Source organism: Ursus americanus, chromosome 24 (genome assembly GCF_024610735.1).
Source record: "Ursus americanus isolate L20-20 chromosome 24, mUrsAme1.1.p, whole genome shotgun sequence".
Lineage (NCBI taxonomy): Eukaryota > Metazoa > Chordata > Mammalia > Carnivora > Ursidae > Ursus > Ursus americanus.
In genome coordinates this window covers 33451024-33478234 of record NC_142150.1, presented here as the reverse complement: position 1 = coordinate 33478234, position 27211 = coordinate 33451024, and the positions used below count along the sequence as shown (strand labels likewise).

The window sequence follows — 27211 nt, the reverse complement described above, 5'->3', positions numbered from 1 at the left end:
ATCTACTAGTCAACTCTTTGGAACTCTCCTTTCCTAAAATACATATGGCATCCTCCTTAGAAAATACCAGCTCTCGTTACGTGACAGCCCATCTGTGCCTGTCTAGGAATATGAGAGGCAAGATTGTCAATCGACCTAAAAGTGGAACAATAGCCACTGTTATGAAGACAAAAGAAAATTATAGCCAGTGGCTAGAAGGTAGGGTGGATGAAAATCCTTCTTTGCTGTGCCATTCACTTTTTTGGGAGTTATGAAAAACGACTATCAAAAAGTAGGCATGAAAAAAAGAGGCTCCTCTTTAGGGACAATGTTTAAATAAGCTTGGGGTCTGAGCCATGGAGAACAACCACTTCTTTCTACCAAATCCTTTATTTCTAATCACAGAAGTAGAGGTACTGAAGACATCCATTTATACAGAGAATATTTACTTGTATTAATATTTCAAGGATGATATCTGCTTTAAGACCAAAAAAGACTTTCAGGATTGAAAAATGAAATATGAAAGTCAATGGAACAATAGAAGGGGAAGGGAATACAAGACAAAAGGTTAAGAAGAGTGCAAAGAGGAGCCAATTATCTGTTCTTCTATGCAATTGGCAGGTGAGAATGAAAATGAACTCTAAAAGAATTCAACAAAATTACCTATTCCTGTCAGTTCTCTATAGTGAGCCCTGGTCTCTACCTTTCTAAACCATTTTTCTGTTCCCTCAAAGCCACTCGCCTAACCCTCCCCCAGTCCTGTTATCTGTGTGTTGATAACTGTTCTTATCAACACTCCTTATCAACACATAACCACAGGATAGAATAAATAATATGATATACAAATTGTGTGAGCTTTAATTTATATCTCAGTCTGTCCAACTTTGAAAAAATAATTAATAGGCAATGAGCTCTGTATTTAGAGTTAGATTTCTAATCAGAGTCCAATTATACTGAAGATTGTCATAAGAGTATCATCCATTAAATGTGCTTTTTTGTTGGTGGTGGTGTTTGTTGGAAATGCCTTGCGAATTAAAACCTGTGTTATGCTAGGCATATGTCTTCTCAGAACATCAGTTTCCTGCATGTAAAATAAGTGAGTATAAGACGAGCACTTAAAATCCTGTCCAACTCTGATATCCCAGGATTATGTGAAGAGCACTTACCAGAACACTCTCTTTCACTTATCTTCTTACCACCCTGTTGTCAAAGTTAGTTCATTTTTCACTGGAAAAACTCAGTGCTGATAGTTAATTATTTAAAAAATCGACCCATTGCAGCATTTTCCATACTCTATCTGGGCAGGCCTTTTGTGTTCATAGAAGAAATCTGTGCCTCCCTTAGGAAGGTAGTGGTTTCTTAGGAGAACACAAGACCTTTTATGTTTTGCCTCGAGTCTTTTGAGGTTAGCTTTCAGATCTCACTTAGGATCCCAGGAACACACAGTCTGCTATGCAAATCCCAGTGGGAAAAGATACGTGAGCAATTAAACAGTTCTACTGAGGAACTGCTTAAACACAAAATGAAATGATGCGATGTGTTTTTCTACATCTTGAGGATGTCTCAAAGAAAAATATATTTTTAGTTTTGAAATGGTAGATTATTATATATAAAATTAGATTATGCTATTTTCTGTCTAATTTGATTTAACCAGCTTAGAGCAACTTATCAAAGAACTCTGAGTATTATCCTATGGATAGGATAGTAGAATAAACTAGAAAGAAGCAAAAATATGTCTATCTGACTATTGAGAATTAGAAGACATTGAAAGTCAAATGTCAGGGGAAAACCAATTATGAATGAAGTTGATGACTCTGATATGTGCTATGCATGCATCTATTTGCAAGTGCAATTCTGGCCACCCAAGGCCTGAATAGACCAGAGAATATTTCTTTAATAAATGTTTCTATTTGGCACAACTGGCTGGCTCAGTTGAAGAGCATGCAACTCTTGATCTCATGGTCATGAGTTCAAGCCCCATGTTGGGAGTAGAGATTCCTTAAATAAATGAAATCCGAAGGGGGAGAAATCAGAGAGGGAGATGAACCATGAGAAACTATGGACCCCAGCAAACAATCTGGGGGTTTCAGAGGGGAAGAAGATGGAGGAAGGGGGTAACAAGGTGATGGGTATTGACGAGGGCACATGCTGTGATGAGCACTGGGTGTTATACTTAACTAATGAATCATTGAACACTACACCAAAAACTAATTATGTCCTATACAGTGGCTAACTGAACATAATAAAAAACATGAACTTAAAAAAATACAATTACTCTGTGAATATGTATGACAGGTGGCAAAACAGAAAAAAGAATAATTTGCACTACACATTTAAGAATTTTTTCAAGTACAGAATAGTGAATGAGAGATGGTAAAAGAAACAACATAAGCAATTGTGTAAGGATTGGAACGTGTGTGGCATGATTTTAGATCTGAAAATGAGATTTAGAGACAATGTGTTGCCTCATGAAGAGAGATAATGTTAGGGGTATGCGTGTGTGTGTGTGTGTGTGTGTGTGTGTGAGACCAAGAGTGCCGAGGTGGAGAAACTGTTCTTGTTGGAGGACCAAAGGTGAAAGATGTTTCTCTCACTTTCATCTTAAAATCCAAAGTCTTATGGGTGATGCAGGAAATCTCACTCCCTTCAGAACATCTGAAATGCAATACAGAGCCATATTTTCATCAGATGCACAATATAACACTATTCTACTAGTCATTATTTATACATTCATTAAAAGAAATAACTGATAGCTGTCTTTCCTGGAATATTTCTAAATAACTCTTGCCCTCAAAGATGTCTTTTTAAGAAACATTAGGAAGAATTAATTTTATGAGCCAGGTTTTTGCAGTTATTTTGTTATTATGTTTCAGTTCAGTGATAACTCTGAGACTGGCAGCTTATCCCCAGTTTATATTTCAGAGACTCGAGGTTAAGCAAGTTTAACTATCTTCCTCAAAATCACTCTTCAGGGTCTGAACCCGGACCCAGCTGTTTAAAAGTCCAGTGCCGGTCATACTTCACTAAAGCGACAAGGACCTATGTTACTTTAAATAACCCATCCCAATAAAAATATAAACAACAACTAATATAAAATGAAATCCTAAGAAAGTGAGGAAACAAATGAAGTGTTAAGATTGCAAGAACACAAGAAAAGTAAATCATACTTTGGCCTTTAAAAGGTGGGTGTGTTAAGTTTGAAAAATGGACCTTTATATATATCAAGCTCTAATCCTGGAACATGTAAATGCCACCTTGTTTGGGGGAAGGGTGTTTGCAGATGTGATTAGAGTAAAGATCTTGATATCAGGAGATTATCCTAGATTATCTGGGTGGGCTGTAAATGCCTTCACAGGTGACCTTACAAGAGAGGGAGTCTAGGGGCACCTGGGTGGCTCAGTTGGTGAAGCGTCTGCCTTCAGCTCAAGTCATGATCCCAGGGTCCTGGGATCGAGCCCCACATTGGCTCCTTGCTCAGCGGGGGAGCCTCTTCTCCATCCCCCTCTGCCATTTCTCCTGCTTGTTCTCTCTCTCTTTCTCTGTCAAATAAATAAATAAAATCTTTAAAGAGAGAGAGAGGGAGGTTATTTCACACACCTGAACTCAGGGGCATGTGAAAACATAGAAAAGATGGAGAGTAGAGAAGTTTGAAGATGCCAGTCTTAAAGACTGAAATTATAGAACCACAAGTCAAAGAATGCCTGTGATCTCCACAAACTGGAAGAGAAAGGGAAAGTGTTGTCCGTGACAACCTCCTGTGGGAGTATGGGTCAGCTGACACCTTGATTTTGGCCCAGTGACATTGATTTCAAATTTCTGCCCTCCAGAACTAAAAGAGAATAAAGTCTACTGTATTAAGCCAACAAATTTATAGCATTTTTTTCAGAAGTCACAGGAAACTAATGCAAACAATAGGTTTAGGATATAATAGATTTGAAAATACAGTAAATAACTGAAATAATATCAGGCAAAACAGAAAAAAAAATTAACAAAACCCCAGAAACAAGACAGGTAAGCCATCAAATACATGATCTACTTATTTAATCAAGAAATAAGATAGAATAGAGAACAAAAGATAAAACTAAAAGTAACAATAGGATTATCAGCAAATACTTTATTAGTCACTTATAATATACCATATATGGTGATAAGAATTTAAGATATATCATTTAATTTTCATGGAAATCTTACTAGAAAATTAGAGTAATATCTATATATTGTAGAAAAAAAGGTTTTTTTAAACTTATTTATTATTTTATTGAAGTATAGTTGACATACAATGTTATAGTAGTTTCAGGGGCACAACTTCATGATTTGACAATATGTACATTACACAATGCTCACCATGATAACTGCAGTTATCATCTGTCACCACACAACATTATTATATATTATTGACTATATTTCCTTTGCTATACTTTTCATCACTGTGACTTATTTATTTTATAACCAGAAGTCTGTGCTTCTTAATCCCCTTAAAAGAAGTTTTAAAAGTCCTAAAATTATAATATTGCAATGGAAAAGTAATTATAAAACAAAAATGACTAAAAAATACACAGAAATTTACTCAAACTTTCTATTAAAAAACATAGGATATCAGACAGATGTACACTCATTCCATTTTTGTAAAAAATGAAATTAATTTAGTTAAAAAGGTTGCATGCTTTAATGATGATGAAAAGACACATCTATCGATACGCACGTTGTGAGAAATACATTGAAGTTTTCTCAAACCAAGATATTGAGCCTGACAACACCACCCAAAACCCATTCAAAGCAATTAGAGATTGGAGAAGAACAGAAAAGGCACCATGTGCATTTGAATTATCTATAAAGAGATAATATATGGCTTAATAAAAACAAGTGGAAAACAAAAAAGCATGCATAGCCCCCCAGCTCATAAAATTCTTCCATACTTTACTATTTGTTCACATCCACCCAAAATCAGCCCCTCATTAAAAGTCTCTGAAGAAACTCTGAGTCTAGTTAAGAAAATAGTTTTTCAAAAGGTAATATAGATCCCAATACTTTCTTGAGAGCTTCTTTCACATCCTTGTTCCTCAGACTATACATAAGAGGGTTCAGCATGGGAACCACTATGGTGTAGAATACTGTGGCCACCTTGTCAGTCTCCACACTGTAGCCAGAACTGGGCCGGCAATAAATGAAAAGAATTGTTCCATGGAAGACAAGGATGGCTGTGAGGTGGGAGGCACAGGTGGAAAAGGCTTTGCGCCTTCCCTCTGCAGAGCGCATCCTCAGGATGGTGATGAGAATCAGCAAGTAGGAGGTGAAAATGATCACGATGGTGATGATCTCATTGACAGTGACCACGATGAACACCGTGAGTTCGTTAATAGAGACATCAGAGCAAGCAAGCGATAAGAGAGGAGGTAGATCGCAAAAGAAGTGGTTAATCACATTGGATCTATAGGATGGGATCTCCAGAGCTAAACACAAGTGGATCAGAGAACACACCACCCCACAAAGATAGCAGCAAGACACCAGCTCAATACAGACATTCTGGGACATGGTGACCATGTACAACAGTGGGTTGCAGATGGCCACGAAGCGGTCATAGGCCATCACAGCCAGCAGGAAGACCTCAGTGATGGCATAGGCACAAAACAAGTAGAATTGCGCCATGCATCCCAGGAAGGAGATGGCTTTGTCCCCCTTTAAGATATTGGACAGCATCTTTGGCACGATGATGGTGGAGTAGCAAAAATCCACAAAGGACAAGTGGCTGAGGAAAAAGTACATGGGAGTGTGAAGTGGAGAGCTGACCTGAATCACTGCAATCATGCCCAGATTTCCTGCAACGGTGACTCCATAGATGAGAAGGAACACCAGGAAGAGGAAGACTCTGAACTCAGGGGCACCTGCTAATCCGAGAAGAATGAACTCTGTCACAGAGGTGCAGTTCTCCTCCCCCATTTCTGCCATATGTCAGGCTTAGGAAAACAAATGTTAAATTTTGTGTTTCTTCTAAAATGGGAGGAAAAAAACAACTTCATATTAACTTCAGAAAAAACATAGCATTGATATCAAATATTGTATTTATAAGAAATAACAAAAACCCAGCTATCAAATAATTCGAAATGATAAATGTCTCAGTAGATCCCACTGATCAAAATTGACTTAAACAAAAGCAGAAACATTAAAAAACTTAATGATTCCAACCTTTACCACGATACATAGAGATGATTAACGAAGTTCGACTGTTTGATGGATTTTAAAATAGAATCAAAGATACAATTCAAAGCCACACAGAAATAAGCCTCTGTTCTCTGAAAATCCTTAAGAAGCTTCGGCCAGCAAGGTACCACCTACCATGATTCTATAAAATGTATACTCTCTTTTTTTCACTGAGTCTCTCAGGAACATATATCTGAAGCAAAGTTTTTTAGCACTCCATTTTTGGGGATTGTGATAAATTTTTTGAGGTCTGCAGCTCATAAAACGTTTTTTTTTTTAATGATTTTTTATTATATTATGTTAGTCACCATACAGTATATCCCCGGTTTCTGTCATAAAATGCTTTTAATTTTTGAATTATGAGCCAAGAGATGTAGAATATAGATTGAAAATGAAAATTTTACACCAAATGAAGAACGTGGTTTAATCAACTCTCATAGTAATGATCTACAGTAATGATCTACAGTCTTAATCCTGATGACAATAACAGCTATATATTTTTATGAGAGATTTCATTGTTAATAAGCTATGGTAGAAATATATCATCACATTAATAAAATCTTGAAAAACTAAACCAAAGGTACATTGAAGTACTGTTTATGATATTAAATATGGAAAATGAATGATCAACAATAGAACAATTATTAAATTACAGGGTGTCGTTTCTAGTGGAGAAAATTATCATGCTGGTGGTAAATTAAGAAAAGAAACAGGACACCAAATAGTCCACCTGGTGTATATTAGTAGATGTATATAAAGATGTACATAGAGGGTATGAATACCTCTGATAGATTTATCTATCAATACCTTTGGTTTGGCTCTAACTGAAATATTCAATCTTCACCCGCATCAAAGAGAGGTGCCTGAAAACTCTCTCAAGTTCTCGAAGTGGTTGGCTGGCAAAAGTGGTTATTTTGTGTACTCGATGCAGTGGGATCCACCACTGAGATCTTTCCTTAAAGAAAAGGCAGATAGACATGGAGGGGTTCTATTCTCTGCCCTCCCTTCTAGACAACAGGAGGAGTATACTGGTGACCTCTACACATATGTGTAATGAAAATTGAGTGAAGTGGTTCTGGACTAGAAGAATAACTGTATTTTCTCCATATGTTGAACTAAGTCTAAAGAAGTGGAAGCGTATCACTTTCCTGAAGTCATGTGTTTTTCAATATCTGGCCAAGAGCAGAAATAAAACAAAAGCAAAACAAAACAAAATACCTGAGTTATTTGCCTGCTTCCCAGTTAAACAGGAAAGTCAACTTGGTACATTTTTTTCCTAATGTTCTAGCCTGATGATAAGAAACTATTCCATGGCAACCCCAAAACAAATCCAAAAGAATTCATCTCATTTTCTGAGCAGAGCGAGTCCATAAGTCTGGACTGTCCATGACCATCTGGAGGACAGATGAATGCAACCCTCAGCATAGCAGGAAAATGAAGGAGCTTCTCTGTGATCATAAACTCTGGATTTCATTGCAGAATCTGGTCTGGAAAAAAAAATGTTAAAAGGAAACAGAAAGAGAACGAGAGAAGAGGGCTGCCAATTGCTTATTCTGTATTTTTTCAGACACATCCATCTTTGATGTTACAGAGAAAATTGTTCTAAATTCACCATTAAGTGTTTCTGAATATTGAAATACAAAGGCATTTTAAACTATAACTGCAGAGGAATCTTGCTAAACATTCTCTAGTTAAAAGAGAGATGTCTCCAACACATGTTTAAAATAATTGTTGACAGAGAACCTGCATTCGTGTCTATTTTCAAGTAACCAGAGCCTAATTCTAGCTAACAGACCTGAGTGACAGACATTTTCTCCAGGAGCCAAAGATGTTAAGACATGTACAGAAGACAGAGACTTATAGTGTAATTTAAGCTCCTGGGAAATGGGCTCCTTGGGCCCCCAAACAATGACTAATCCCTATGGTATAACAAAATACATAAGAATTAAACTGAGACTACATGTCGTGTGACATAACTAATAATTAATCTTTATGGCATATCATCAGGAGATTTATTTTTTAAATTATCCCAATTTGAGAAACAACTGCTTAAAACCAAAGATGCCCCTTCTCAGCCTTCATGGTGCTATGTCATACTACATCTAAGTGTCATATCTGTGGGACACAGCCATGAAGCCATAAGGAAATAGCATGAATATTTCTTCCTTCCCAATCAGTGAGGAATCCCTTAGATTCTTCCTGTAGGAGACAGTGACAAGTGCCACGTCAGAATTCCTTTAAATACCGTAAAAGTAATGATCCAGCTGGCCAGAAAACTATAGAGTAGATGACACTTATTGAGCTCTTGCTAGGTGTTGGAAAGTATTCTAAATATTATGCAAGTATTCATTCCTTTTCGCTTCCTAGTAACCAGCCAGGAAACAGTTCTGGGTTTCATGCCTATCTTACAAAGAAGATGATGGAAACACAGACAGTTGCCACTTGGATCAACTCAACATAAATTGCCAATAAAAGCAATGGTGGCCTTCTGGTTTTCCACTCTTATGAATGTATGGAAAAAAGAATGAACCCAGAGAGATTTCTGAGGTGGCATTTTTTGAGTGCATGTCCAATGATGGAAGCCATTGAATTGGACTACATCAATTATCTGTTCTCGGTGTATTCTTCTTCTGACTTTATAATATCAATCTAGGCCCCAGTATTCTATTTGCGTCTGTGTATCACTGGATGTACACTTAAACTTTTAAGGTATGTGTGGTTGGAAAGCAATTTCAAGTAAATAAATTTGTGTCCTCTCAACTACCATACAATACGTTCCTAAAATTGCTGTGCGGAAGACTGCCCCCATGGGTGAGGAGACGTTCCCTTGGTTCTCCATTCTCAAATCACCTTTCACAATTAATGGAAGAGAAGAAAATTTCTCACCAACTATCTTTTTTTGAATTGCCCCATGAATGGAAATCTGTGGGTCAAAAGAAAGTGATCGTTGTGATTGTTGGTGTTCTTAAGGCCATTTTTGATGTTTTAATTCCTCATTCAGGACAGCTGCAACTCAGGGCATACGTCTCTCTGTCTTTCCATCTTACACAATTTCTGTTTCAGATTGCAACTTCTATAAATGTCTAGTCAAATATTTGGCCTATTTAAATTTTTTTTTTTTGGTTTTCTATATTCTGTTAGAGTTCTTTACATATTTTGGGCACACACACACACACACACACACACACACACACACACATATATATATATATATAGCACAAGTCCTCCCTCGGCTATATGACCTGCATTTTTCCTCTGAAATTTAAGTCTATGATCTGTTTTGAGCTAATGTCTGTGTATGGTATGAGGTAAATTGAAATGTACCTTTTTTGCATATGGATACCCTTTTGCTCATCGCCATTTATTGAAAAGATTATCCAACTTCAGGAGACTGCCTCGGCAGCTTGTCAGAGTCAATCAACCATAAATCTTTTTAATTCTGGGCCCTCGATTCTATTATGCTGAAGTATACACCCACCATATACCAGTACCAATTACACTATGTTTTTAATTTTCAGTTTTTCCATAGTCTTTTGTTGTTTATTTGTAAGTATTCCAATATTTTCATGTGTTCAGGAACTTATTTTCTTAGTTTTACATCGGGATTTTATTTTGGTACTAGGAAGAAATAAGATAATTTTGATATATTGATGCTGTCTTTTGTGATCATGATGAATTTGATTATTAGTTCTCATGGTCCTAATATGGTGCACACACATGTGTATGTGTGTGGATTGCTTAGGATTTTCCTCTTAAAAGATCATGTATAATGTGAATAATACCAGTTTTACTTCAAGGTTACTATTCACAATGATTGTGTTAATTCCTTCCTTGTTTCTTTTTTCATAGTAATTCTAGCTAAAATTTTGTCAATTACATTAATCCTTTCACAGCAGAAACTCATTAATCTCTGTTTTCATCTTCCTACTTTATTGGCTTGTGCTTTAGTCTTTATTATTTCCTTCCTTTGTTTTTTCTTCTTTTTTTTAAATTTCTTAATGTAGAAGCTGAGTTTCTAGTTTTAATTGTTTTTCTCTTTTCTAATGTAGTTATTTGAATATCTAAATTTCCTTGTAAACTTTAGGAAGCATCTAATAAAATTTCATAGGTTAGTTTCCATTGTCATCATTGATTCCAAACAAGAGTAATATAATCTTTCTGCTACTTTTCTACAGTGTTCCAGCTAAGCACAAATCAAGGACGTGACAATGTGTAGAGGAAGGCGATTTCATAGATGTGAATATATATGATTATATAAAATAGTGTAGGATGTAATTATATACCCAAATTTCTGAAATAAAGTTGTTTTAATTTCTCACTATATTTTAAAAATCATATCACTGTTCAAATTGTTTCATGAACCAATATAAGATTATTGTGCAGTTTTTATTTTACCCTAAACAAAATAGCTAGTAATATTTCTCTCCATAATTCTCTGAACTAATTTGAGAGTTATCCAAAAACAAATAGTATGGGACAAAGGATATATAAATAATTCAAGCAAAATTAATGATAGAAGAAAGAAAAACATGATGTCATAAAATGTTTGGAAATTAGAAACCCATATCTATTTGGCCATCTTATAATAAATATTACTAGTACTAGAAAAAGTTTAATCCTTCCTAATAGACACAATAATCTAGTTTTGATTACTTATTTGCTTAGATTATCATTAAAAATGACAGTTAATTTAAAATAACATTTAAGGGGCGCCTGAATGGTTCCGTTGGTCAAACATCGGATTCTTGATTTTGGCTCAGGTCCTGATCTCAGGATCATAGGATCAAGCTCCATTGGGCTCTCTGCTCAGTGTGGAGTCTGATTGAGATTCTCTCCCTCTCCCTTTGCCCTCCTGCCTGTGCTCTCTCCCTCTCTCAAATAAATAAAATATTTTTTAAAAATAAAAATAAAAAAATAAAACAACATTTAAGGAAAGAAAATGGCTCTCAATATTTTCCAGAAACCTATTCAATAATTGTATGAAGACTGCCTAGGGAGTTCTTATGAAGAGAATTGAGAATGCTTTTGGTCAAGTGGCCACATAAATTAATAATATATTTATGCTGATTGATAGGTGATACAAAGGAAAGATGAAACAGAATATGAGTACATTTTCCTTGTCTTTGTTCTCACTATTGGCTTGTGAAACAGGCTAATGTTTCTAAACTTCTTGTAAATATGTTTATCCTCCACACTGGAACTTTTCCGAAATAATTTAAAATAGTAGGTTGAGCCTATGTAACTTTTCATTCCTTTGAGTACCTAGAAACAGAACTTGTATGCATATGGCATAAAATAGTAGCTCAAAAATACTGTTGAGTCAGGGACTTAACTATATATGCTCACCTCTTCAACATTGTTCATGTCCTTTACTCCCGAATAAATCTTTTGTCTTTCTCTTTTGTTTCTCCTAAAAACTTGCTCACCCTTCAAGGTCAAGCAAAAGACGCATGCAGTTATGAAACAATCTCTGCTATCCACAAATGATTTTGAACTGTGTCTCCCCACCAACCCTATTTTGATATTTACTAATAACACTGGCTTGTGAGGTTCTTGAACATGAGACCATGTATATCTTTCCTTGTCATCTAGTTCACTAAGTTTAAAATACAAAATTGGTTGCTTATTTAACACCTACAACTTCTCAGTTATCAGGGAAGAAAAGAGAATAGAACTAGCATTTATTGCACACACACAATATGCCAGACAAGATGTCTACATTTCATGTTGTGCCACATACCACTTTAGGAACTATATCATATTATATCAGTTGTAATTAAAGCCTGGTTCAGAAAGACCAAATGGCCGAGCTTATATTATCAGATCTAGGTATAATTTTTCTGACCTAAAATTGATATTCTATCTATTGTAAATGTTCTGTCTTTTTGAAAATCTAAAGTGATTTTTTTTAAATCAGCCTAATATGCAGGTCACTCAACAATCACAGAAAAATGTTCTATAATAACAGAAGTAAGCTTTTACCAATGCATCCATTCGATATGGAAAAAATGTGTTATTTTTTGACTTTGATGTCCTTCTATCTCAGGCTGAGATGAGGGGATTCAACATGGGGATCACCACTGTGTAAACACAGATACCACTCTGTGTGCTTGGAGTTTTGGGAGTTATCACACAAAGTAGAAGAGAATAGTGCTGTGGAAAATGCTGAAGACAGTCGCTTGAGAAGCTGACAGGTTCGAGAAGATTTTGTGGTGCCCGCCTGCTGAGTGCATCTGCAGGCTGGTGGCAATGAAAAGCACTTAAGACAGGAGAATGACGAGCAGTGTGTTCACCTCATTAATAGTCGTGACAGTGAAAAGAAGTAATTGGCTGAGATAAGACCCACAACAAGCAAAAGACCTTAGTGAGGAGATCTAACAGAAGAAGTGGTTGATTGTGTTGAACCACAAGGAGATCTTCTGAAAGCAGAACATGTGAGGATCAAGAAACATGCTGCTCTCTATGCATATGATACAACCACTGGTATGGCACAGGGTTTCTGGGACACGGCAACTGTGTGGTGAAGGCGTTGGGAATGGCTCGAAGCTATCATACACCATCATAGCAGAGAGAATTAACTCATTAACCACAATGATGGAAAAAAAAAAAAGAAGCGCACATGCACACTGAAAATGAATTTTTTACAGCTTTTTTTCTTCTTTAAGTTTTTATTTAAATTCCAGTTAGTTAACATACAGTGTAATATTAGTTTCAGGTAGAGAATTCAGTGATTCAACATTTCATTCAATACCCAGTGTGCATCACAAGTGCCATCCTTAATACCATCACCTATTTCACCCATCCCCTGCCCACCTACACCCCAGCAACCTTCAGTTTCTTCTCTATAGGTAAAAGTCTGTTTTCTGGTTTACCTCTCTTGCCCACATGCATGTTCATCTGTTTTGTTCTTAAATTCCACATATGAGTATAATCATATGATATTTGTCTTCCTCTGACTGACATATTTCCCTTAGCCTAATACTCTCTAGTGCCATCCACATCATTGCAAATGGCAAGATATCATTCTTCTTGGTAGTTGATTAATATTTCATAGCATATGCATACTACTTCTTCTTTATCCATTCATCAGTCAACGGACATTTGGTTGATGGACATCCCATGATTTGGCTTAAAAATGAACTATTTATGTCTTCTACAAGTGGGTTAGAATTCACTTTTAAGTGATAGAATTTTATTCCAGTGGGAGTTAGAATGGAGATTCAAAGTAAAAAAACAAACAAACACACAAAGAAACAAAACAATGTGATGAGTGACCTAAGTCATAACCTAAGCAATATTTATTCAGTGATGGCAAGTATACTTGTGTGTGGAGACTTATATATACGCACTCCTGTATATGTGTGTATATATGAGTGTGCGTGTGTAAATGAGACAGACAGTTGATATATAATAGAAGTACTATATATAAGAGAGGGAGGGTGGGAGAGTTGGGGGGGGGGGCTAATTCTGATCCAGGGTCATTCTAGACTCTCTGCACGTGACATGTAACTTAATTTTCCTAAAATTCATAGGAAGTAATTAGTACTATCTTCATATTTTTAGATGAGATCATATCTGAAGCTCCGAAAACACTGGACCCTGCAACAGTAACAACAAAAATAATAAAGAAACCAGAAATAGACAATAAAGCTTAAAAAAAGTTTAAAAAGACACATATACATGTGAAAGTTTATTCTGTATATAAACTGTTGGGCAAAGACGTATTCTTCACTGTAAAATAGGAGGAATTCAACTTTGGAAAGGATAAGCTTCATAATAGGTAACAAAAGAAAGCGTGATTTTCAATTAAGCTCCATGAAGGTTATACAGCAAACTAAATGCGTCTGAAGAATTCATTCTAATAGCCATTTAAGATATTATAAACTAAAGGAAAGGAAAGAGGTAGGCTTCAAGTTTGAAATGTGCACAATCCTACCCTTGCGGCAAATTGAAAGCACAAAGGCAAGTGAATCAAAAGGAATCACTCAGAAACACCCACCTCCTGGCTCTTCCCTCCACTGGAACACTACAGCCCACCCATTCACCACCCCACCAGCCTCCACTTTGGGACCCTGAGTCCTCCTAAGGATATATTTTCTAGGAAAATATTTTGGAGCTCACTACTTTTCCGAGAGCTTCTTTCACATCCTTGTTCCTCAAACTATAGATAAGAGGGTTCAGCATGGGGATCACTATGGTGTAGAATACTGTGGCCACTTTGTCAGTCTCTACACTGTAGCCAGAACTGGGCCGGCAATAAATGAAAAGAATTGTTCCATGGAAGACAAGGATGGCTGTGAGGTGGGAGGCACAGGTGGAAAAGGCTTTGCGCCTTCCCTCTGCAGAGCGCATCCTCAGGATGGTGATGAGAATCAGCAAGTAGGAGGTGAAGATGACCACGATGGTGATGATCTCATTGACAGTGGCCACAATGAACACCGTGAGTTCGTTAATAGAGACATCAGAGCAAGCAAGCGATAAGAGAGGAGGTAGATCGCAAAAGAAGTGGTTAATCACATTGGATCTATAGGATGGGATCTCCAGAGCTAAACACAAGTGGATCAGAGAACACGTCATCCCCCAGAGGTAGCAGCAAGATACCAGCTCCATACAGACATTCTGGGACATGGTGACCATGTACAACAGTGGGTTGCAGATGGCCACGAAGCGGTCATAGGCCATCACAGCCAGCAGGAAGACCTCAGTCACCACACATGTGCAAAATAAATAGAATTGCACCATGTATCCCAGGAAGGAGATGGCTTTGTCCCCCTTTAAGATATTGGACAGCATCTTTGGCACGATGATGGTGGAGTAGCAAAAATCCACAAAGGACAAGTGACTGAGGAAAAAGTACATGGGAGTGTGAAGTGGAGAGCTGACCTGAATCACTGCAATCATGCCCAGATTTCCTGCAACGGTGACTCCATAGATGAGAAGGAACACCAGGAAGAGGAAGACTCTGAGCTCAGGGGCACCTGCTAATCCGAGAAGAATGAACTCTGTCACAGAGGTGCAGTTCCCCTCCCCCATTTCTGCCATAGGTCAGGCTTAGGAAAACAAATGTTAAATTTTGTGTTTCTTCTAAAATGGGAGGAGAAAAACAAGTTCATATTAACTTCAAAAAATATAGCATTGATATCAAATATTGTTTTTATAAGAACAAAAACGCTGCTATCAAATAATTCGAAATGATAAATGTCTCAGTAGATCCCACTGATCAAAATTGACTTAAACAAAAGCAGAAACATTAAAAAACTTAATGATTCCAACCTTTACCACGATACATAGAGATGATTAACGAAGTTCGACTGTTTGATGGAATTTAAAAAAGAATCAAAGATACAATTCAAAGACACACAGAAATGAGCCTCTGTTCTCTGAAAATCCTTAAGAAGCTTCGGCCAGCAAGGTACCACCTACCATGATTCTATAAAATGTATACTCTCTTTTTTTCACTGAGTCTCTCAGGAACATATATCTGAAGCAAAGTTTTTTAGCACTCCATTTTTGGGGATTGTGATAAATTTTTTGAGGTCTGCAGCTCATAAAACGTTTTTTTTAATGATTTTTTATTATATTATGTTAGTCACCATACAGTATATCCCCGGTTTCTGTCATAAAACGCTTTTAATTTTTGAATTATGAGCCAAGAGATGTAGAATATAGATTGAAAATGAAAATTTTACACCAAATGAAGAACGTGGTTTAATCAACTCTCATAGTAATGATCTACAGTAATGATCTACAGTCTTAATCCTGATGACAATAAAAGCTATATATTTTTATGAGAGATTTCATTGTTAATAAGCTATGGTAGAAATATATCATCACATTAATAAAATCATGAAAAACTAAACCAAAGGTACATTGAAGTACTGTTTATAATATTAAATATGGAAAATTAATGATCAACAATAGAACAATTATTAAATTACAGGGTGTCGTTTCTAGTGGAGAAAATTATCATGCTGGTGGTAAATTAAGAAAAGAAAGAGGATACCAAATAGTCCACCTGGTGTATATTAGTAGATGTATATAAAGATGTACATAGAGGGTATGAATACCTCTGATAGATTTATCTATCAATACCTTTGGTTTGGCTCTAACTGAAATATTCAATCTTCACCCGCATCAAAGAGAGGTGCCTGAAAACTCTCTCAAGTTCTCGAAGTGGTTGGCTGGCAAAAGTGGTTATTTTGTGTACTCGATGCAGTGGGATCCACCACTGAGATCTTTCCTTAAAGAAAAGGCAGATAGACATGGAGGGGTTCTATTCTCTTCCCTCCCTTCTAGCAGCAGGAGGAGTATACTGGTGACCTCTACACATATGGGTAATGGAAATTGAGTGAAGAGGTCTGGACTAGAAGAATAACTGTATTTTCTCCATATGTTGAACTAAGTCTAAAGAAGTGGAAGCGTATCACTTTCCTGAAGTCATGTGTTTTTCAATATCTGGCCAAGAGCAGAAATAAAACAAAAGCAAAACAAAACAAAATACCTGAGTTATTTGCCTGCTTCCCAGTTAAACAGGAAAGTCAACTTGGTACATTTTTTTCCTAATGTTCTAGCCTGAGGATAAGAAACTATTCCATGGCAACCCCAAAACAAATCCAAAAGAATTCATCTCATTTTCTGAGCAGAGCGAGTCCATAAGTCTGGACTGTCCATGACCATCTGGAGGACAGATGAATGCAACCCTCAGCATAGCAGGAAAATGAAGGAGCTTCTCCGTGATCATAAACTCTGGATTTCATTGCAGAATCTGGTCTGGAAAAAAAAAATGTTAAAAGGAAACAGAAAGAGAACGAGAGAAGAGGGCTACCATTTGCTTATTCTGTATTTTTTCATACACATCCATCCTTGATGTTACAGAGAAAATTGTTCTAAATTCACCATTAAGTGTTTCTGAATACTGAAATACAAAGGCTTTTTAAACTATACCTGCAGAGGAATCTTGCTAAACATTCTCTAGTTAAAAGAGAGATGTCTCCAATACATGTTTAAAATAATTGTTGACAGAGAACCTGCATTCATGTCTATTTTCAAGTAACCAGAGGCTAGTTCTAACTAACAGACCCGAGTGACAGACATTTTCTCCTAGGAGCCAAAGATGTTAAGACATGTACAGAAGACAGAGACTTATAGTGTAATTTAAGCTCCTGGGAAATGGGCTCCTTGGGCCCCCAAACAATGACTAATCCCTATGGTATAACAAAATACATAAGAATTAAACTGAGACTACATGTCGTGTGACATAACTAATAATTAATCTTTATGGCATATCATCAGGAGATTTATTTTTTAAATTATCCCAATTTGGGAAACAACTGTTTAAAACCAAAGATGCCCCTTCTCAGCCTTCATGGTGCTATGTCATACTACATCTAAGTGTCATATCTGTGGGACACAGCCATGAAGCCATAAGGAAATAGCATGAATATTTCTTCCTTCCCAATCACATGAGGAATCCCTTAGATTCTTCCTGTAGGAGACAGTGACAAGTGCCACATCAGAATTCCTTTAAATACCGTAAAAGTAATGATCCAGCTGGCCAGAAAACTATACAGTAGATGACACTTATTGAGCTCTTGCTAGGTGTTGGAAAGTATTCTAAATATTATGCAAGTATTCATTCCTTTTCGCTTCCTAGTAACCAGCCAGGAAACAGTTCTGGGTTTCATGCCTATCTTACAAAGGAGATGATGGAGACACAGACACTTGCCACTTGGATCAACTCAACATAAATTGCCAATAAAAGCAATGGTGGCCTTCTGGTTTTCCACTCATATGAATGTATGGAAAAAAGAATGAACCCAGAGAGATTTCTGAGGTGGCATTTTTTGAGTGCATGTCCAATGATGGAAGCCATTGAATTGGACTACATCAATTATCTGTTCTCGGTGTATTCTTCTTCTGACTTTATAATATCAAGCTAGGCCCCAGTATTCTATTTGCGTCTGTGTATCACTGGATGTACACTTAAATTTTTAAGGTATGTGTGGTTGGAAAGCAATATCAAGTAAATAAATTTGTGTCCTCTCAACTACCATACAATACGTTTCTAAAATTGCTGTGCGGAAGCCTGCCCCCATGGGTGAGGAGACGTTCCCTTTGGTTCTCCATTCTCAAATCACCTTTCACAATTAATGAAAGAGAAGAAAATTTCTCACCAACTATCTTTTTTTGAATTGCCCCATGAATGGAAATCTGTGGGTCAAAAGAAAGTGATCGTTGTGATTGTTGGTGTTCTTAAGGCCATTTTTGATGTTTTAATTCCTCATTCAGGACAGCTGCAACTCAGGGCATACGTCTCTCTGTCTTTCCATCTTACACAATTTCTGTTTCAGATTGCAACTTCTATAAATGTCTAGTCAAATATTTGGCCTATTTAAATTTTTGTTTTTGGTTTTCTATATTCTGTTAGAGTTCTTTACATATTTTGGGCACAAACACACACACACACACACACACACACACACACACACACACACACACACATATATATATATATGGCACAAGTCCTCCCTCGGCTATATGACCTGCATTTTTCCTCTGAAATTTAAGTAAATGATCTGTTTTGAGCAAACGTCTGTGTATGGTATGAGGTAAATTGAAATGTATCTTTTTTGCATATAGATACCCTGTTGCTCATCGCCATTTATTGAAAAGATTATCCAACTTCAGGAGACTGCCTCGGCAGCTTGTCAGAGTCAATCAACCATAAATCTTTTTAATTCTGGGCCCTCAATTCTATTATGCTGAAGTATACACCCACCATATACCAGTACCAATTACACTATGTTTTTAATTTTCAGTTTTTCCATAGTCTTTTGTTGTTTATTTTTAAGTATTCCAATATTTTCATGTGTTCAGGAACTTATTTTCTTAGTTTTACATCGGGATTTTATTTTGGTACTAGGAAGAAATAAGATAATTTTGATATATTGATGCTGTCTTTTGTGATCATGATGAATTTGATTATTAGTTCTCATGGTCCTAATATGGTGCACACACATGTGTATGTGTGTGGATTGCTTAGGATTTTCCTCTTAAAAGATCATGTATAATGTGAATAATACCAGTTTTACTTCAAGGTTACTATTCACAATGATCGTGTTAATTCCTTCCTTGTTTCTTTTTTCATAGTAATTCTAGCTAAAATTTTGTCAATTACATTAATCCTTTCACAGCACAAACTCATTAATCTTCTCTGTTTTCATCTTCCTACTTTATTGGCTTGTGCTTTAGTCTTTATTATTTCCTTCCTTTGTTTTTTCTTCTTCTTTTTTTAAAATTTCTTAATGTGGAAGCTGAGTTTCTAGTTTTAATAGTTTTTCTCTTTTCTAATGTAGTTATTTGAAGATCTAAATTTCCTTGTAAACTCTAGGAAGCATCTAATAAAATTTCATAGGCTAGTTTCCATTGTCATCATTGATTCCAAACAAGAGTAATATAATCTTTCTGCTACTTTTCTACAGTGTTCCAGTTAAGCACAAATCAAGGACGTGACAATGTGTAGAGGAAGGCGATTTCATAGATGTGAATATATATGATTATATAAAATAGCGTAGGATGTAATTATATACCCAAATTTCTGAGATAAAGTTGTTTTAATTTCTCACTATATTTTAAAAATCATATCACCGTTCAAATTGTTTCGTGAACCAATATAAGATTATTGTGCAGTTTTTATTTACCCTAAACAAAATAGCTAGTAATTTTTCTCTCCATAATTCTCTGAACTAATTTGAGAGTTATCCAAAAACAAATAGTATGGGACAAAGGATATATAAATAATTCAAGCAAAATTAATGATAGAAGAAAGAAAAACATGATGTCATAAAATGTTTGGAAATTAGAAACCCATATCTATTTGGCCATCTTATAATAAATATTACTAGTACTAGAAAAAGTTTAATCCTTCCTAATAGACACAATAATCTAGTTTTGATTACTTATTTGCTTAGATTATCATTAAAAATGACAGTTAATTTAAAATAACATTTAAGGGGCGCCTGAATGGTTCCGTTGGTCAAACATCGGATTCTTGATTTTGGCTCAGGTCCTGATCTCAGGATCATAGGATCAAGCTCCATTGGGCTCTCTGCTCAGTGTGGAGTCTGATTGAGATTCTCTCCCTCTCCCTTTGCCCTCCTGCCTGTGCTCTCTCCCTCTCTCAAATAAATAAAATATTTTTTAAAAATAAAAATAAAAAAATAAAACAACATTTAAGGAAAGAAAATGGCTCTCAATATTTTCCAGAAACCTATTCAATAATTGTATGAAGACTGCCTAGGGAGTTCTTATGAAGAGAATTGAGAATGCTTTTGGTCAAGTGGCCACATAAATTAATAATATATTTATGCTGATTGATAGGTGATACAAAGGAAAGATGGAACAGAATATGAATACATTTTCCTTGTCTTTGTTCTCACTATTGGCTTGTGAAACAGGCTAATGTTTCTAAACTTCTTGTAAATATGTTTATCCTCCACACTGGAACTTTTCCGAAATAATTTAAAATAGTAGGTTGAGCCTATGTAACTTTTCATTCCTTTGAGTACCTAAAAACAGAACTTGTATGCATATGGCATAAAATAGTAGCTCAAAAATACTGTTGAGTCATTGACTTAACTATATATGCTCACCTCTTCAACATTGTTCATGTTCTTTGCTCCTGAATAAATCTTTTGTCTTTCTCTTTTGTTTCTCCTAAAAACTTGCTCACCCTTCAAGGTCAAGCAAAAGATGCATGCAGTTATGAAACAATCTCTGCTATCCACAAATGATTTTGAACTGTGTCTCCCCACCAACCCTATTTTGATATTTACTAATAACACTGGCTTGTGAGGTTTTTGAACATGAGACCATGTATATCTTTCCTTGTCATCTAGTTCACTAAGTTTAAAATACAAAATTGGTTGCTTATTTAACACCTACAACTTCTCAGTTATCAGGGAAGAAAAGAGAATAGAACTAGCATTTATTGCACACACACAATATGCCAGACAAGATGTCTACATTTCATGTTGTCCCACATACCACTTTATGAACTATATCATATTATATCAGTTGTAATTAAAGCCTGGTTCAGAAAGACCAACTGGCCGAGCTTATATTATCAGATCTAGGTATAATTTTTCTGACCTAAAATTGATATTCTATCTATTGTAAATGTTCTGTCTTTTTGAAAATCTAAAGTGATTTTTTTTAAATCAGCTTAATATGCAGGTCACTCAACAATCACAGAAAAATGTTCTATAATAACAGGAGTAAGCTTTTACCAATGCATCCATTCGATATGGAAAAAATGTGTTATTTTTTGACTTTGATGTCCTTCTATCTCAGGCTGAGATGAGGGGATTCAACATGGGGATCACCACTGTGTAAACACAGATACCACTCTGTGTGCTTGGAGTTTTGGGAGTTATCACACAAAGTAGAAGAGAATAGTGCTGTGGAAAATGCTGAAGACAGTCGCTTGAGAAGCTGACAGGTTCGAGAAGATTTTGTGGTGCCCGCCTGCTGAGTGCCTCTGCGGGCTGGTGGCAATGAAAAGCACTTAAGACAGGAGAATGACGAGCAGTGTGTTCACCTCATTAATAGTCGTGACAGTGAAAAGAAGTAACTGGCTGAGATAAGACCCACAACAAGCAAAAGACCTTAGTGAGGAGATCTAACAGAAGAAGTGGTTGATTGTGTTGAACCACAAGGAGATCTTCTGAAAGCAGAACATGTGAGGATCAAGAAACATGCTGCTCTCTATGCATATGATACAACCACTGGTATGGCACAGGGTTTCTGGGACACAGCAACTGTGTGGTGAAGGCGTTGGGAATGGCTCGAAGCTATCATACACCATCATAGCAGAGAGAATTAACTCATTAACCACAATGATGAAAAAAAAAAAAAGAAGTGCACATGCACACTGAAAATGAATTTTTTACAGCTTTTTTTCTTCTTTAAGTTTTTATTTAAATTCCAGTTAGTTAACATACAGTGTAATATTAGTTTCAGGTATAGAATTCAAGTGATTCAACATTTCATTCAATACCCAGTGTGCATCACAAGTGCCATCCTTAATACCATCACCTATTTCACCCATCCCCTGCCCACCTACACCCCAGCAACCTTCAGTTTCTTCTCTATAGTTAAAAGTCTGTTTTCTGGTTTACCTCTCTTGCCCACATGCATGTTCATCTGTTTTGTTCTTAAATTCCACATATGAGTGTAATCATATGATATTTGTCTTCCTCTGACTGACATATTTCCCTTAGCCTAATGCTCTCTAGTGCCATCCACATCATTGCAAATGGCAAGATATCATTCTTCTTGGTAGTTGATTAATATTTCATAGCATATGTATACTACTTCTTCTTTATCCATTCATCAGTCAACGGACATTTGGTTGATGGACATTCCATGATTCGGCTTAAAAATGAACTATTTATGTGTTCTACAAGTAGGTTAGAATTCACTTTTAAGTGACAGCACTTTATTCCAGTGGGAGTTAGAATGGAGATTCAAAGTAAAAAAACAAACAAACACACAAACAAACAAAACAATGTGATGAGTGACCTAAGTCATAACCTAAGCAATATTTATTCAGTGATGGCAAGTATACTTGTGTGTGGAGACTTATATATACGCACTCCTGTATATGTGTGTATATATGAGTGTGCGTGTGTAAATGAGACAGACAGTTGATATATAATAGAAGTACTATATATAAGAGAGGGAGGGTGGGAGAGTTGGGGGGGGGGCTAATTCTGATCCAGGGTCATTCTAGACTCTCTGCACGTGACATGTAACTTAATTTTCCTAAAATTCATAGGAAGTAATTAGTACTATCTTCATATTTTTAGATGAGATCATATCTGAAGCTCCGAAAACACTGGACCCTGCAACAGTAACAACAAAAATAATAAAGAAACCAGAAATAGACAATAAAGCTTAAAAAAAGTTTAAAAAGACACATATACATGTGAAAGTTTATTCTGTATATAAACTGTTGGGCAAAGACGTATTCTTCACTGTAAAATAGGAGGAATTCAACTTTGGAAAGGATAAGCTTCATAATAGGTAACAAAAGAAAGCGTGATTTTCAATTAAGCTCCATGAAGGTTATACACAAACTAAATGCGTCTGAAGAATTCATTCTAATAGCCATTTAAGACATTATAAACTAAAGGAAAAAAGAGGTAGGCTTCAAGTTTGAAATGTGCACAATCCTACCCTTGCGGCAAATTGAAAGCACAAAGGCAAGTGAATCAAAAGGAATCACTCAGAAACACCCACCTCCTGGCTCTTCCCTCCACTGGAACACTACAGCCCACCCATTCACCACCCCACCAGCCTCCACTTTGGACCCTGAGTCCTCCTAAGGATATATTTTCTAGGAAAATATTTTGGAGCTCACTACTTTTCCGAGAGCTTCTTTCACATCCTTGTTCCTCAAACTATAGATAAGAGGGTTCAGCATGGGGATCACTATGGTGTAGAATACTGTGGCCACTTTGTCAGTCTCTACACTGTAGCCAGAACTGGGCCGGCAATAAATGAAAAGAATTGTTCCATGGAAGACAAGGATGGCTGTGAGGTGGGAGGCACAGGTGGAAAAGGCTTTGCACCTTCCCTCTGCAGAGCGCATCCTCAGGATGGTGATAAGAATCAACAAGTAGGAGGTGAAAATGATCACGATGGTGATGATCTCATTGACAGTGGCCACAATGAACACCGTGAGTTCGTTAATAGAGACATCAGAGCAAGCAAGCGATAAGAGAGGAGGTAGATCGCAAAAGAAGTGGTTAATCACATTGGATCTATAGGATGGGATCTCCAGAGCTAAACACAAGTGGATCAGAGAACACACCACCCCACAGAGATAGCAGCAAGACACCAGCTCCATACAGACATTCCGGGACATGGTGACCATGTACAACAGTGGGTTGCAGATGGCCACGAAGCGGTCATAGGCCATCACAGCCAGCAGGAAGACCTCAGTGATAGCATAGGCACAAAACAAGTAGAATTGCGCCATGCATCCCAGGAAGGAGATGGCTTTGTCCCCCTTTAAGATATTGGACAGCATCTTTGGCACGATGATGGTGGAGTAGCAAAAATCCACAAAGGACAAGTGGCTGAGGAAAAAGTACATGGGAGTGTGAAGTGGAGAGCTGACCTGAATCACTGCAATCATGCCCAGATTTCCTGCAACGGTGACTCCATAGATGAGAAGGAACACCAGGAAGAGGAAGACTCTGAGCTCAGGGGCATCTGCTAATCCGAGAAGAATGAGCTCTGTCACAGAGGTGCAGTTCTCCTCCCCCATTTCTGCCATATGTCAGGCATAGGAAAACAAATGTTTAATTTTGTGTTTCTTCTAAAATGGGAGGGGAAAAAAAACAGGTTCATATTAACTTCAAAAAATATAGCATTGATATCAAATATTGTATTTATAAGAAATAACAAAAACACGGTTGTCAAATAATTCAAGGTGTTAAATGTCTCACTGGATCCCAATGATCAAAACTGAGTTCAGAATCAGCAGCAGAAATATTAAATAATGTAAATGATTCCAACCTTTATCACAACACATCGTGATGATTAACTAAGTTTGATTTTATGATGGATTTTAAAATAGAGTCAATGATACATTTCAAAGCCACACAGAAATGAACCTCTGTTCTCTGAAAATCCTTAAGAAGCTTCAGCCAGCAAGGTACCACCTACTGTGATTCTATAAAACATATACTTTCCTTTTTTTACTGAGTCTCTCAGGAACATATATCTGCAGCAAAGTTTCTAACAATCCATGGTTTAATCAATTATTATAGTAATGATCTACAGTAATTAAACCTTACTCCTGACAACACAAAAAGTCTATGTTTTTATGAAAGATTTCATTCTTAATAAGCTGTTGTTAGAGGGGGGCCAGGGTGGCTCATTAGGTTAAGTGTCTGCCTTGGGTACTGTTTATGATCCCAGGGTCCTGGGATGTTGTCCTGCATTTGGCTCCTTGCTCAGCAGGGAGTCTGCTTCTCCTTCTTCCTCTCCTCTGCCCCTCCATCCCACTAGTGCTCTCTCTCTCTCTCTCTGTAGCTCTTAAATAAATAAATAAATAAATAAATAAATAAATAAATAAATAAATAAAATCTTTAATAATATAAGCTGTAGTTAGAAATATTTAATTACATTGATAAAATCATGAGAAACGAAGCCCAACACTACCTTTGCAGTACTGTTTATAATATTAACAATGGAAAATGTTAATGATTAACAATTGAGCAATTATTAAATTACAGTGGGTCATTTCTAGGAGAGAAAATTGTCATACAGAGGTGCCTGAAAACTCACGTTCTCAAAGTAGTTGTCTGGCAAAAGTGGTTATTTTGTGTACTCGATGCAGTGGGATCCACCACTGAGATCTTTCCTTAAAGAAAAGGCAGATAGACATGGAGGGATTCTATTCTCTTCCCTCCCTTCTAGCAGCAGGAGGAGTATACTGGTGACCTCTACACATATGTGTAATGAAAATTGAGTGAAGAGGTTCTGGACTAGAAGAGTAATTTGGTATTTTCTCTAAATCTTCAACTGACTTTAAGGAAGTGGAAACATATCACTTTCTTGAAGTCATTGTTTTTTTGTTTTTCTTTTTGTTTTCATTATCTGGCCAAGAACAGAAATAAAACAAAAGCAAAACAATCAAAATACCTGAGTTATTTGTCTGCTTCCCAGTGAAACAGGAAAGTCAACTTGGTAATTTTTTTTCCTAATGTTCTAGCCTGATAATAAGAAACTATTCCATGGCAACCCCAAAACAAGTCCAAAAAAGTTCATCTCATTTTTTGAGCAGAGTGAGTTCATAAGTCCTGACTGTGAACAGCCTGGTGGGCAGGCAAATGTAACCCCCAGTATTAGTAGGACAATTTAGGAACTCCTCCATGATCATAAATTCTGGATTTCATTGCAAAAACTGGTCTGAAAAAAAGGAGTTAAGAGGAAACAGAAAGAGAGAGAGAAGAGGGCTGCCAATTGCTTATTCTGTATTCTTTCATACACACCCATCTTTGATTATTACAGAGAAAATTGTTCTAAATTCACCATTAAGTGTTTCTGAATACTGAAACACAAAGGCATTTTAAACAGTAACTGCACACAAATAGAAGTTCTGTTAAAACATTCTCTAGTTAGAAGAGAGATGAGTTCAATACATCTTTGAAATAATTGTTAACAGGGAACATAGATTCATTTCTATTTTCAAGTAACCAGAGGCTAGTTCTAACTAGCAGACCCGAGTGATAGACATTTTCTCCCTGGTGCTGAAGATGTTAAGACATGTACAGCAGACAGAGACTTATACTGTAATTTAAGTTCTTGGGAAATGGGCTCCTTAGGCCCCAAAACAATTACTAACCCCTACGGTATAACAAAATATATAAAAATTACACTGAGACTACATGTCTTGTAACACAACTAATAATTAGTCCTTACGGTACATAATTAGGAATTTATTTTTTAAATTATCCTAATTTGGGAAATGACTGTTTCAAACCAACGATGCCCCCTCCCAGCATTCGTGGTGCTATCTGATATTACATCTAAGTGCCATATCCGTGGGACACAACCATAAGTCAATAATGAAATAGCAAGAATATTTCTTCCTTTCTAATAACACAATAGAATCCCTTAGATTCTTCCTGTAGGGCACAGTGACAAATGCCACATCAGAATTGCTTTAAATACCATAAAATTAATGATGCTACTGGTCAGAAAACTATTGAATAGATCACACATATTGAGCTCTTGCTAGGGGTTGGAAGTTATTCTAAATATTATGCAAGTATTAATTCCTTTTAGCTTCCTAGTAACCAGCCAGGAGTAACCATGCCTATCTTACAAAGGAGATGATGGAGACACAGATAGCTGCCACTTGGATCAACTCAACATGAATTGCCAATAAAAGCAATGGTGGCCCTCTGGTTTTTCCACCCATATGAATGTATGCAAAAAGAACGAACCCAGAGGGATT

General features: G+C 36.5%; 3 protein-coding genes across 4 annotated transcripts; all 3 read right to left on the bottom strand.

The window, feature by feature from the left end:
* Positions 1 to 547: 547 nt before the first annotated feature.
* LOC123784944 (olfactory receptor 5L1-like) lies at positions 548 to 5916 on the bottom strand. 2 transcript variants are annotated; one of them, XM_087855239.1, is made up of 2 exons: positions 5008 to 5916; positions 548 to 577 (listed from the first exon to the last, which is right to left on the bottom strand). In XM_087855239.1, the coding sequence occupies exons 1-2, from the start codon at positions 5914 to 5916 to the stop codon at positions 548 to 550; spliced, it is 939 nt and encodes a 312-aa protein (XP_087711365.1). The 2 variants fall into 2 exon arrangements, with proteins under 2 accessions (XP_087711365.1, XP_045642439.2); XM_045786483.2 differs by lacking the exon at positions 548 to 577 and having other exon boundaries at positions 4857 to 5916.
* Positions 5917 to 12868: 6952 nt separating this feature from the next.
* On the bottom strand, positions 12869 to 15256 carry LOC123785242 (olfactory receptor 5L1-like). The gene has a single exon (XM_045786961.2). The coding sequence runs from the start codon at positions 15217 to 15219 to the stop codon at positions 14275 to 14277; it is 945 nt and encodes a 314-aa protein (XP_045642917.2). The 5' UTR covers positions 15220 to 15256; the 3' UTR covers positions 12869 to 14274.
* An 8309-nt stretch (positions 15257 to 23565) lies between these two features.
* On the bottom strand, positions 23566 to 24550 carry LOC123785241 (olfactory receptor 5L1-like). Its single transcript, XM_045786960.2, has one exon. It carries the CDS (start codon positions 24518 to 24520, stop codon positions 23576 to 23578), a length of 945 nt encoding a protein of 314 aa, XP_045642916.2. The 5' UTR covers positions 24521 to 24550; the 3' UTR covers positions 23566 to 23575.
* Positions 24551 to 27211: the final 2661 nt, after the last annotated feature.

Bases quoted from the DNA above. Each gene is read 5' to 3' on its own strand.
- LOC123784944 (XM_045786483.2), bottom strand. From the start codon at position 5,916: ATGGGGGAGGAGAACTGCACCTCTGTGACAGAGTTCATTCTTCTCGGA.
- LOC123785242 (XM_045786961.2), bottom strand. From the start codon at position 15,219: ATGGCAGAAATGGGGGAGGGGAACTGCACCTCTGTGACAGAGTTCATT.
- LOC123785241 (XM_045786960.2), bottom strand. From the start codon at position 24,520: ATGGCAGAAATGGGGGAGGAGAACTGCACCTCTGTGACAGAGCTCATT.